The following is a 14,186-nucleotide window of genomic DNA, read 5'->3' on the forward strand; positions in this document are numbered from 1 at the left end:
CACACAGACACACACAGTCATACACACACACACGCAGACAGTCATACACACAGACAAACACGCAGACAGTCATACACACAGACACACACAGGCAGACAGCCATACACACAGAGGCAGACAGCCATACACACAGAGGCAGTCATACACACAATCACACACACAGAGGCAGACAGTCATACACACAGACACACACACAGAGGCAGACAGTAATACACACAGACACACAGTGGCAGACAGTCATATACACACACAGACACACAGTGGCAGACAGTCATATACACACACACACACACACAGGCAGACAGTCACACACACACACACACACACACACAGGCAGACAGTCACACACACACACACAGGCAGACAGTAATACACACAGACACACACAGAGGCAGACAGTAATACAGACAGACACACACAGAGGCAGACAGTCATACACACAGACACACACAGAGGCAGACAGTCATACACACACACACAGACACACACAGGCAGACAGTCATACACAGACACACACACACAGGCAGACAGTCATACACACAGACACACACAGGCAGACAGTCATACACACACAGACAGTAATAAACACAGGCAGAGAGTCACACTCACCTGACAATCCCACAGTTACCTGTGGAGTTCATTGTGGAGGCAGTGCAGCTCCTGGTGACTGTTTGGTGGGGAAGCAGGGACTCCTTCCTGCTTCCCCTGCAGCAGTTTTCCGGCGCTTTTAGCTCCGCCCCCGCCGCACGGTAAGCCCCGCCCCCGCTGCAAATGTAAAAAAAAAACAACATTTTTTTTTTAAATCCACGGCGCCCCCTGCTCCATGGCGCCCTGTGCGGCCGCACAGCTCGCACACCCCTAAGGCCGGCCCTGATTATATACACAAACTATACAAACACACACACACTCTGCATTGCAAACACACACACACTCTGCATTATATACACACACACACACTGCATTATATACACACTGCATTATATACACACAATACACAAACACAATCACACTCTGCATTATATACACACACTAAACAAACACACACTCTGCATTAAATACACACACACTACATTATATACACACTACACTACACACACACTCTGCATTATATACACACACTACGCACACTACACACACACTGCATTCACTTTACGCACACTACATTCAATATACAAACACTACACAAACACACACTCTGTATTCACTATATATACACACTACACAAACACTCACTGCATTCACTATACACACTACACACTAACTGCATTCACTATGCACACTACACAAACACACACACACACACAGCTCCCCTGTCTAAACACACTGCATCCACTACATGTGGCATGTATATTTTGTGCATTTACCTTTAGAAATAGTTTATTTTTTCAAAATGGTAAATGTACAGAATATCGGCAAGATATCGGCTATCGGCCTGAAAGTTCACAGATTTTCGGTATAGGCTCTAAAAAAACAATATCGGTCGATCCCTACTACTTTGTCCTATGGAGGTTTCCTACGCCTGACCATATATGACCAGCGGAGTAGCAAGTGTGCTTCATTTCCTGTGGTCAGAGAAATGTTCCCACAATTCTTACCTTTCCTCCGTATTCCCGAACGCCGGCAAAACTACAGAATTTCGCCCTAACAGAATGAGAGCAGTTCGTCCATTCGTGTTAAGACGAAATTCTGGACTTTTGTTCAGTTCGAAATTTCATTGCATCCTGCAGCTGCTTAATAGATAGCTCCCTAATTCCCACCTTATTAGGGAGCTATCTACCAAAAGGCTGAAAGACCAATCTTGTAAATATTACTTGAGAAAGGCACAGTTTAGTTTTGTTGAAAGGTTGAGTGTTTATTGGCACGTGTCCATCTCTGGTAGGCTTGGTGTAAACCATATTATTTTTTCTTTTTGTTGTCTTTGCCTATGCACTTATTGATGCTTTATCTTACTGTGAGTATTGTGTAAACATTGTCATATTAGTAAATAAAGATAATCTTGTTATATATACCCTAAATGGTTAAACACACTTCCAATGGCTGTTACATTTACAGCCACTAGAGGTGCTTCTGCTGCACTGGGTGAGTAAACTTGATTCCATATTTTCCTAAGGCGAAGCACTGTCACTCACAATGAATGCGCATAGGGTTGGCAGTGCTTTTATGTGAGGAGCATTGCATTGGACCATGTCAGAGGAGGCCATGTCTCCCTTATGGCATTGCAAGAGGAGAGGAGGTAAGTAGCACTGAGGTAACCTCGTGCTGAAAATAGTTATTTTATTATTTTTATGAGACACAAGGGGGAAACCTATATAAATAGGGACAGGAAAACTGAAGCGTTAGGGATACAGATTTGTGTTCCTTTAATGTATACATATTATAACCAAGCCTATATTTTCTGGGAGAATACTCATAAATGTTGGAGATCTTAAAATGTGCCATGGTTGTTGGAAATCCATGCTTTTTTGGATGGTGGATTGGTTTTGTCACTTCGGATCTAGGCTCTTGATACCGGTCAGTTCTTCTGTGTCATATAATTTACTGTGGTTTGCTTTCCCTTACAGCTTGTAGATATCCCCCTGACTTCATCAGAAGCCTCATCTATCCAAGACATGTTCACAAAGACGGTGTCAGGCTTTGAGGTGAAGAAGATCAGTCGTATACAGAATCCGTCCCTTTGGGAGGTTTATCAGTGGTATGTGTCAATCTCTGAGAATTATTGCTTTGTGAACTTCTAACTGCCTTTACTCAAATAATTTATTGGTATTGTGCTATAAACAGTTGTAATCAAAATTATTCAACCCCTGATAAGATCTGGTCCGAGCTTAGGGAAGATATAGAGAGATGGTGTAGTCTCAAAATTTCTTCGTTAGGTAGGATTAATTTGGTTAAGATGACTCTCCTTTCAAAAATTCAATATTTAATATTTAATCTTTTCTCAGGACAATCCCCCTTTCTGTACCTTTATCTTTTTTTTTCAAAAGGTTTACTCTGCCCTTATAGTATTTATTTGGAACAAAAAACAAGTAGGGTTAAATTATCCATTTTACAAAAGCTCAGGATCAGTGGAGGTATGGGTTTGCCATACCTTATTCATTATTATTACGCGACCAATGCCGCAATGGAAATCAAATGGAATTTGGATAACGTCCGTCCCCGGTGGCTTGAGATGGAGGCAAATAAAATTCTCCCTTATTTAATGAAAGACTTACTGTGGCTGCCTCCTTCTCAGCGCCCGCGTTTGGCAGAGATGTTTCCCTCTACTAAAATGACCCTTAAAGCATGGAATCTTTTATACAAGGAAATCCAGCCTAATGCCACCTAATGCCACTTTGCCCCTGACTGCGTTATGCTATGCCTTGCCTGATTTGGATGTTGAATATTGGCTTTTCCATTTGATTTCCCACATTAATGATTTGTTTACATCCAATAACTTGTTCTTACCTTTTAATTAATTTAGAGAGAAATTCGCCTAAGCATTTTTGATGCCCCCATGCATGAGAGATTGGTAACATGTATTAAAGAACAATTTGATGTTTCCGACTGGGGTCCGAATGAGAATAAATTGGAAATGTCAAAATTAGAAAAAGTATATTTGTCGGACCCTGACCAGAAACATATCATCTCTCTCTGTTACACTATTTTTGCAGGTGATATACAGTATTTCACAAAAGTGAGTACACCCCAGGGCCGGACTGGCCTACTGGGATACCGGGAAATTTCCCGGTAGGCCGCCGGCCCTGGGGCCGCTTTGAGATGTGGCTGCACTCAGCCACAACTTGACAGGAAAATATTTTTTTCCTGTTAGTCCGGTGCTTCTGCGGTTTGTAGTCAGAGGAGCTGAGCAAGCCGCTGGATGTGAGCAACATCTGAAAGAGCGGTCACATGGTCGCAATAGGCGTCCATAGTGCTGCCTGCAGGGGGAGTTCCTGGGCTGTCAGGCAGTCTCCCTGCTTCTGAAAAAATATAAGAAAAAAATATAAGAAAAACCAAAGAAAAAAGTTACCTGCGCTCTTTCCACATCCTTATGTATTTTTAAACAAATTGACTTTTTTAGTTACCTCCAATGGCCATGAGAGGGTATGCCCACCTGCCACGTCAAGGCAGACCTCTTAGGTGGGTCCTACTCTAACCATTTGCCTTGCTTCCTTGAGCTTCTGGCAAAAATATCTCTAATGAGACAGAAAGGGGTATTTTTTTATATACATCCGTACATGCTTATTAACCCTTAATAGGGAAAAAATATATATACCTGTATTGGTAAATAAAAAAATAAAAAAAAAAATATATATATATATATATATATGTGTGTGACAAACTGCCATTTGCCACTGGGCATTGGAGAGGACTGATTGCTAGCCTCCTGCCCTGCGACTATGGCCCTGGGATGTATTGCCCTTTAAGAACTGTATTTGGGCTTATGGACTTTTATTGTACAGTGCTGGCCCATTTAAAAACAGTGTATGAACACATGGAAACTTTTTGGACACTTTTTCTTACCCTTTGAATCCCTGGGAAAGTGTGGCTCTTCCCCTCCCCCAGCTCCATTGTTCTCCAGCAGGGCGTTGGGAACTGGTTTGGGTAGGAAAAGCCATGCTTGCAATTAATAATAAATGGACCTCAACCTAACTTTTGAACCCCTGGACGGATTCATGTGATTTTTACATATGTTGCTCCCCAAGTTATGCTGATCACAGAAATATAATAATAATATAATATTATTCGTGTGTGATGTAAAATCAGGGAGTTATAAAAATTTATAAAACGTATACGTTTTGGGGGGCGGGGCCTGACCTACAAATGGAGCAGTCGCATGGTGGAGAAGCTCCCGCCAAACAAACTGCTTCAAAGGGAAAAATTCACCGTTTACAAGCCTGTAATGACACCGGGATACCCTACCCATGTCGGGGGACACCTGGTGAATCACCCGATACCAAACTTGAGTGCATCCCACAACCGTGTAACCAAGGCAGCAGGCGGTAGCCTGCGGCGGATGGAGCTGGGGGGAGACGGCCGCTCTCCTCGCCTCTACGCCGGAGACACCAAACCACCAGCTACCCGTCCCCCCCCCCCCCCCCCTTAGGACCGGTGGGGGTGATCCCGGTCCAAACTCTCCAGGCAGCGGGGCCGAGACGAGTGCTGATAAAGGGACCGCACAGGCAGCCCTCTGCCACACGGGCCTTCAAGATGGCTGACGCCTCATGTAACCACAACCTCCAAACAGACAGGCACCAAACCTTAACCAAGCTCGATGCCCTACTCGACGCCTTCTGGGCGAAATTGGCCAGCAGAGAGCGACAAGCCAAGGCACCAGCGCACATACCCGCCGAAGAACTCGCAAGTCCCCACTGCAGACACACAGGCCCCCGCCTGAGGGGACCCTCAAAATGGCGCTGGAGAAGGAGACCCCTCCCGCTCGCGCTCAAACAGGCAAGACCGCACTGCATACACATCCCAACCAGAGGTGTCCCACAAGCCTCTCAAAGCACCGGCTTGAAGCAGAGACCCATAAAGCGACCACACACTAGCAAGCTACCCTCACAGCTCCATACTAACCTGACACCGCGGAAAGCCCCAGAGAGCCAAAGAGGGACTCCACCTACCTGTGCCATAAAAGCCCACCTCCACAACGACGGGCTGGCGAACCGACCACTGGAACCAGTGATGCTGTACCCAACAATCCCCCAGCAGGACTTCCTAACACCTCTGACACCTCTCCCTGCGCTGGACATAGGTTAAAAGTGAACTCACAAGTTGGGACTAACAGAAGTCCGTACTCAAAACCTCTGCTGCAACAGACGCACAGCAATCTCCTCAACAGAGAATCACGAGCAACGCAGAACTTTACAACGAAACCCACTGTTATGAACATTTTTATTTAGTTAGCAATATCATTATATGCGTTTCCCACATCTGCAATGCCTTACTACTCACACTACTAACGCTCTCAGAAAGCCTGTCACCCACTCACTTACCAAGGCAAAGCCCGCCTGCCTGGAAACCCTCATGTATAAACCTCTTTATACACACACGCAACTCCAAAGCATGTAACATAGCAATGCCTCATCATACCTCTTGCTATTATGCCACTTAACCCCAGGATAACCTCACCTGCTACACTAAGGGCACAGGTCAACAGGCAGACACCATACCTACGCTCACACACTCAATCAGCCCCAGAAGCTCAGCTAACCTCATAGGCTTAAACCATGATTAGTCTTGGAATGTTTCAGATCTTTCTTAACCTGTCTATCTTACTCTTCAATACTATTAGCCTGGTGGAAATTAAGGTTATAGCCAGTTCTTCCTAACCTGACCTATAAAATTTGTGCTGTTAACGCTTGCCATGCTACTGTTCATCTTGTATTATTCCATCGGCTTGTACCAGCTATCGTGGCGGTATAAGCATGTATGTAATTCAAAGCACAACAAAAATATAGAATTAAAAAAAAAAAGTATAAGTTTTAGCTTGGAGATAATTGAGTAGATACAGTAAGAAACTCAATTATCTAACAAGCAGAGGGGAGGGATTCTGTGGGATGTAACCGTTATCTGATTGGTTAATGTCTAATTGCCTGTGGGCGTCTCCCTTGCAGGGGAGCACTGCATAAAAGCAGAGTGTGTGCCATTAAACCAGAGTTCTTCTTGATCCCTCAAAACGTAGCCTTGTCTCGTTATTGGAGGGAGCTGTTATAATCACACTGGGGATTGCTATGCTCTGCCTTGAGCTTTAATCACTTAGCTCTTGTTCCTGATACGCTCTCCTAGAGGAGAGGTCTTCCCCACACGGGCCTGGAGGACAGAAGCTGATTCCAGGGTGGACGGAAGACAGCGAGGCTACAGTTAAGCTACGGCGGTTGTGGAGTCTGCGGTGGTTGTGGTGTCCAGTGCGGTGCATGTGGTCCTCGGCACAAGCTAGGAAGCGTCCATTAACGGAAGGCGTCAGTTACAGTGGTGGCAGCGGTGGGATGGCTTCCCTAGTGCGAGGAGCACCATCCTGGGAACACCAAGCAAGCCTGGAGTATTAGTATAGTCACGTACGGTTTGACGCTATACTGAAGGGGCGGTTGGAGCTCTACGGGCCTAACCCAACGGAGGAACGTGTACAGAGAATGAGGAGAAAACTGGCCGAGGGTCTGCAGAAGGAAGCTGAATATTGGGCAGAGATGGCGAAGTATTCTGTCCCTGCGCCCCAACAACAGCGTATCCTTCTTCCCCAACAGCAGTGCGAGTTACAGGGAGCAGTGGTGTATCCTGGTTTTGTGCTGCCCTAGGCAGGACAAAATTCAGGTGCGCACCACCCCCACCCAACCTTTCCCCCGCCCCGCATTCTAAATACACACACACATTCACTGACAGAAACGCATACACTAGCTAACAGAAACACACACTCGCTAACAGAAACACACACTCGCTAACAGAAACACACACACTCAGTAACAGACACACACTAACAGACACACACTCACTCACTAGCAGACACACACTCACTAACATACACACACACTCACAGGCAAACACACACACTAACAGACACACACAGTCAGACACACACTAACACACACACACTCACAGGCAAACTCACTAACAGACACACACACACTCACAGGCTAACACACTAACAGACACAGACACACACACTAACAGACACACACACTAACAGACACACACACTAACAAGCACACACACACACACATTCACCCACCCACATTAACACATTTTTAAAAATTTATTTAAACACCCCCCAGCCTCCTTATCTTTGGGAATGCTGGGGTGGGGGGTGTTCCCTGGTGGTCCAGTGGCTGCTGGGCGAGCAGCACTGCCTGGCGGGCTGGCGACTGGCGAGGGAGCACTTCCTCTGAGCTGTCTGCTCAGCTCCCTTGCGCGCCTCAGAGTGAGGCTGGGAGCCGGAATATGACGTCATATTCCGGCTCCCAGCCTCACTCTGCGGCGCGCGAGGGAGCTGAGCAGACAGCTCAGAGGAAGTGTTCCCTCGTCGGCCACCCACCAGCGCCGCCCGACCTCCCAGCAGCCCGCCGGCAGCCCAGCATGTCTGTTAGCCGCAAGGCTAACAAGACATTTGCCTTGGGCATTTGGGGGCGGCTTTTTTTGCCGCCCCCTGGAAAATGCCGCCCAAGGCAAATGCCGTGTTTGCCTCGCGGCTAATATGCCCCTGCACACACTTACTAACATACACACACACTCACAGGCAAACACACACACTAACAGACACACACAGTCAGACACACACACCAACAGACACACACAGTCAGACACACACACTCACAGGCAAACTCACTAACAGACACACACACTCACAGGCAAACACACTAAAGGAAACACACTAACAGACACAGACACACACACTAACAGACACACACACTAACAGACACACACACACACACACTCACCCACCCACATTAACACATTTTTTAAAATTTATTTAAACACCCTCCCCAGCCTCCTTACCTTTGGGAATGCTGGGGGGGGGGTGTCTCTTCCTCCCTGGTGGTCCAGTGGCTGTTGGGCGAGCAGCACTGCCTGGCGGGCGGGCGGCTGGCGAGGGAGCACTTCCTCTGAGCTGTCTGCTCAGCTCCCTCGGGCGCCTCAGAGTGAGGCTGGGAGCCGGAATATGACGTCATATTCCGGCTCCCAGCCACACTCTGCGGCGCGCGAGGGAGCTGAGCAGACAGCTCAGAGGAAGTGCTCTCTCGCCGGCCGCCCACCAGCGCCGCCCGACCGCCCGGCAGCCCAGCATGTCTGTTAGCCGCAAGGCTAACAAGACATTTGCCTTGGGCATTTGGGGGTGGCTTTTTTTGCTGCCCCCTGGAAAATGCCGCCCAAGGCAAATGCCTTGTTTGCCTCGCAGCTAATACGCCCCTGACAGGGAGCCAAAGGTGTTGTCCTTCCTCCCCAGCGGCAGTGCGAGTTACAGGGAGCCGAAGGTGTCGTCCTTCCTCCCCAGCAGCAGTGTGAATTCCAGGGGGCCGAAGGTGTCGTCCTTCCCCCCAGCAGCAGTGGGTCCTACAGAGAAAGTTGGTCTCTCTCTCCAGCAGCAGGACAATGTTATGGGAGTGGAGACAGGCGGTCTCCCTCTCCAGCGGCAGCCTGTGTTTCAGGGAGAGGAGCACAGCACCCAATTCTCCCCAGCGGCAGCTTACCCTACCAAGGGGAGACACCAATCTCCCAGACGGCGTAGATGGGACTGTGGTCTCTGTGCCTGACCTACAGGGATGCTGGACAGCCTATCCAGATCCCCAACTACCCTCACAGGGACAACAGGAGGAGTGGGTAAGTACGATTTCCCCTCCCCAGCTAACTCCTAACTTGGCCCCAGGGTTAACAGAGGAAATGTTAACCCCCCACTGACCCCTACATTCCCCTGGCTACTGAGCTGGAATATGTTCCAAGTACCCCAGCAGAAGAGCTGGCAGCTGGGCAGAGTGCAGTCGGCCTCTGCCCTCCCTGTGTCCCTTGTCCAGAGCCTGATGTCCTGCAGGCTATACCAGCAGAAGAGCTGGCATCAGGGCAGAGCGCCGCTGGCCTCTGCCCTAATGACCCCCTTGTTACAGGACTGGCCTGCAACCCCCTCATCCCAGCAGAAGCGCTGGCATCAGGGCAGAGCGCCGCTGGCCTCTGCCCCTCACGTCCCCGCAGCATGTTGCCCCATCCCCCCAGAGGGATACCCTGGTGCAGTAACTGTTTGTTGTGGGTGGGCTGCTCTGGCACTTGTTTATTGTGGGTTGGTGGATCGACTAACATAGGCACTGACCGACAGAAGGTCAGGTGCCTGGTTTGTCTTCCCCCACAGGGGAGATATGTGACAAACTGCCATTTGCCACTGGGCATTGGAGAGGACTGATTGCTAGCCTCCTGCCCTGCGACTATGGCCCTGGGATGTATTGCCCTTTAAGAACTGTATTTGGGCTATGGACTTTTATTGTACAGTGCTGGCCCTTTTAAAAACAGTGTATGGACACATGGAAACTTTTTGGACACATTTTCTTACCCTTTGAATCCCTGGGAAAGTGTGGCTCTTCCCCTCCCCCAGCTCCATTGTTCTTTAGCAGGGCGTTGTCCCAGGGACACTGCCAGACCAGTGGGAACTGGTTTGGGCAGGAAAAGCCATGCTTGCAATTGATAATAAAGGGACCTCAACCTAACTTTTTAACCCCTGGATGGATTCATGTGATTTTTACACATGTTGCTCCCCGGGTTGTTCTGATCACAGAAATATAAGTTTTATTCGTGTGTGATGTAAAATCAGGTAGTTATAAAAATTTATAAAAAGTATAAGTTTTAGCTTGGAGATAATTGAGTAGATACAGTAAGAAACTAAATTATCTCCCAAGCAGAGGGGAGGGAATCTGTGGGATGTAACCGTTATCTGGTTGGTTAATGTCTAATTGCCTGTGGGCGTCTCCCTTGCAGGGGAGCACTGCATAAAAGCAGAGTGTGTGCCATTAAACCAGTTCTTCTTGATCCCTCAAAACGTAGCCTTGTCTCGTTATTGGAGGGAGCTGTTATAATCACACTGGGGATTGCTATGCTCTGCATACTCCCTTGAGCTTTAATCACTTAGCTCTTGTTCCTGATACGCTCTCCTGGAGGAGAGGTCTTCCCCACACGGCCTGGAGGACAGAAGCTGATTTCAGGGTGGACGGAAGACGGCAAGGCTCCAGTTAAGCTACGGTGGTTGTGGTGTCCAGTGCGGTGCTTGTGGTCCTCGGTGCAAGCTAGGAAGCGTCCATTAACAGAAGGTGTCCGTTACAATATATATATATACACTGCCCAAAAAAATAAAGGGAACACTTAAACAACACAATGTAACTCCAAGTGAATCACACTTCTGTGAAATCACACTGTCCACTTAGGAAGCAACACTGAGTGACAATCAATTTCACATGCTGTTGTGCAAATTGGATAGACAACATGTGGAAATTATAGGCAATTAGCAAGACACCCCCAATAAATGAGTGGTTCTACAGGTGGTGACCACAGACCACTTTTCAGTTTCTGTGCTTCCTGGCTGATGTTTTGGTCACTTTTGAATGCTGGCGGTGCTTTCACTCTAGTAATAGCATTAAACGGAGTTGTGGCGGAACCAACCCCGCCACTTGTGCCTGGAGAGAACTACTTGCCTGCCTCTTGCCCTGCGACTATGGCCCTGGGATGTATTGCCCTTCTAGGAACTGATTTGGGCATATTGTATTTTATTATGCTGCTGCTGGCCCTTTGAGAACCATCTGGGGACATACTGTGGAGTTACTGGGTGGCCACCATGATGTCAGAGGCACGTGGTGAGAACAATGGATGAAGCACATGGTGAGAACAATGGATGGCGGCCATTTTAACTCACAGACACTGTTTGGACTTTTCTACACGGGGCCATCTCGCTGGTATTTGGTGCACAAAGACATCGTGCAGTAGTTTTAAACTATACAACAGAGGACACATTATACAGTAATTATTTTTCATATAGCCTGTATATGTTCTGCGGAATCTGCATTAAACTGTATCTTCCAAACTGCTGAACGGATCTGGGTGAATTTTGGATATGTGGTTCACCCAGATCCCCCGGTTCTGAGGATATTGCATGTTTTGGAGTCCCTATGATATGTTTTATAAAACTGTATTTTTCTCCCTGTGATAATTATATTAACCATTGTGTTCAGTAATCATATCACAGGCAGAGGGGAGGATTTTGTTCGGGAGTGTCTGTGTGTATTGTAAGGATTGATTGGTTGTATTTCAAAACCCTGTGGGCAGTACTAGGTTTGTGGATTGGGAATAAAAGAGGCTGTATGTGCCAGTACAGTCAGTTCTGCTTGACCCTCAAAATGAAGTGTTGTCTCGTTATTGGGGGAATTGGATTGTATCCTGATTGCCAGGAGTGTAAGCTGATTGTATGCTTTTCCTGTTCAGCTGTTTACAGCATTCATATGCTAGAGAGCATTTGTATTCTTCTCCGGTTTGGTGGTTGTGGTGTCTGCTAGAGTGCTTGGAGCCCTCAGGAAGCGCTAGGAGCATCCTTCAACGGAGGTACCCAGTTGGGGTGCCAGGTGATCCGTTACATTGGTGGCAAGCGGTGGGATGGCATCCTAGTGCGAGGAGAAGCAGCTCAGAGACACTGGTAACGTTTGGAGTTACAAATTGAGGGCAACACTACTATCCGTACAGCGCCCCTGGCTACAGCAGGATGGAATTGGCTAGTTTTCGGACAGCGTTCCATGAGGAGGAGGAGGAGGAGGCGGCCGCGGACTACAGGGATGCAGACAGAAAGGAACTCTGGTATGATGCCCTGGAAGATGCCCAGTGGCGGCGAGGTGAGAGTCTCCCCAGTGATGAGCAGCGGCTACAGAAGCGTGTGGCGATGCGGATGTATCTATTGGGAGATCAGCCCCTGGATGAGTGGGTGACAAAACTAGAGACCCTGGTATGGCGAGCGATCTGGCTAGACAACGCATACCAGGCCCTCTGGTGGCATACCGTTCGACTTACCCCCTGGACGGCCGAGCACGACTTACCGGAGGGGGATGATTATGATGGCCCGGGTTTATTATGGGATGCCTTGGAGGACGACATTGATCTTGGCAGCACGGAGGGGTCTAGGTTTTGGGACATCTACGACTACCGGATGGGCATGTATGTCTGGGCTGACGAATGTGAGGTGAGCAAAGACATGACCCACCTGGTAACAAGGGAGTGGGAGCTGGAGCAGGACTACCAACACCTGCTCAGCTTCGTGCAGCCCCAACCTACCCAACAAGCAGAGCCAGACCTCCTAGACTAGTCATGGGAAGACCCACAGATTGCAGGAAGACAGATGTCGTTCATATATTTAAAAATCCTTGCCTGGAAATTATAGACCTGTGAGCTTAAAGGGACACTCCAGGCACCCAGACCACTTCTGCTCATTGGAGTGGTCTGGGTGCCAACTCCCACTACCCTTAACCCTGCAAGTGTAATTATTGCAGTTTTTTTTAAACTGCAATAATTACCTTGCAGGGTTAAGTCCTCCCCTAGTGGCTGTCTATTAGACAGCCACTAGAGGACACTTCCTGCTCTATAGCACAGGTTTTCTGTGCTAGAGCGTCGCTGGACGTCCTCACGCTGTGTGAGGACCTCCAGCGTCACTCTATTCCCCATAGGGAAGCATTGAAATTCATTTTCAATGCTTTCCTATGGGGTGCGCTAATGCGCATGCGCAGCATTGCCGCGCATGCGCATTAGGTCTCCTCGGCCGGCGGGCGAGATCAGTCTCGCCCACCGGCCGACGTAAGCAGAAGGAGGAGCGGGGGAGGAGGAAGCAGCGACGTGGGACCTGTCGCTGCCTCTGGTAAGTCACTGAAGGGGATTTCACCCCTTCAGCAACTGGGGATTGGGGGGTGGGAGGGAGAGGGACCCTCCAGTGCCAGGAAAACGGATCGTTTTCCTGGCACTGGAGTTTCCCTTTAACTTCTGTGACTGGTAAAATATTTGAAGGGCTATTAAGGGATAATATTCAGGAATTCATTGGGAAGAATTTTGTTATTAGCAATAATCAGCATGGTTTTATGAAACATAGGTCATGTCAAACTAACCTAATTGCATTCTATGAAGAAGTAAGTAGAAGTATAGATCAGGGTGTTGCAGTGGATGTGATCTACTTGGATTTTGCCATGGCATTTGATACGGTTCCTCCCAATAGGTTAGTCTTCAAACTAAAAGAAATTGGTCTAGATGATTATTCTTGTTCTTGGGTAGAACATTGGCTTAAGTATAGAGTACAACGAGTTGTCATTAATGGTAAATTTTCAGGCTGTACAAAAGTGGTAAGTGGTGTCCCTCAGGGTTCTGTTTTGGGACCGCTTCTTTTTAACATATTTATAAATGATCTTGAAATGGGCATTGAAAGCCATGTTTCAGTGTTTGCAGATGACACAAAACTTTGTAAAGTTATAAAATGTGAGCAGGATATTGCTTTGCTGCAGACAGTGTTGTATCCTGGTTTTGTGCTGCCCTAGGCAGGACAAAACTCAGGCGCCTCCCCCTCCCCCCGCGCCACCCCCACCCAACCTTTCCCCCCGCCCCGCATTCTAAATACACACACACACACACTCGCTAACAGAAACACACACACACTAACAGACACACACTCACTCACTAGCAGACACAAACTAGCAGACACACACACTCACTGACATACA

General features: G+C 48.0%; 1 protein-coding gene across 1 annotated transcript in view; it reads left to right on the plus strand.

Moving 5' to 3' along the window:
- The window catches only part of LOC134601684 (zinc finger CCCH-type antiviral protein 1-like), a 137,470-nt gene that overhangs the window by 107,127 nt on the left and 16,157 nt on the right, over window positions 1-14,186 (plus strand). Inside the window, exon 12 of the mRNA XM_063446198.1 lies at window positions 2,562-2,692. Coding sequence (XP_063302268.1) covers window positions 2,562-2,692 — 131 coding nt within the window. The remainder of the gene's footprint in view (window positions 1-2,561; window positions 2,693-14,186) is intronic.

This window comes from Pelobates fuscus, chromosome 3 (assembly GCF_036172605.1).
Source record: "Pelobates fuscus isolate aPelFus1 chromosome 3, aPelFus1.pri, whole genome shotgun sequence".
Taxonomy (NCBI): domain Eukaryota; kingdom Metazoa; phylum Chordata; class Amphibia; order Anura; family Pelobatidae; genus Pelobates; species Pelobates fuscus.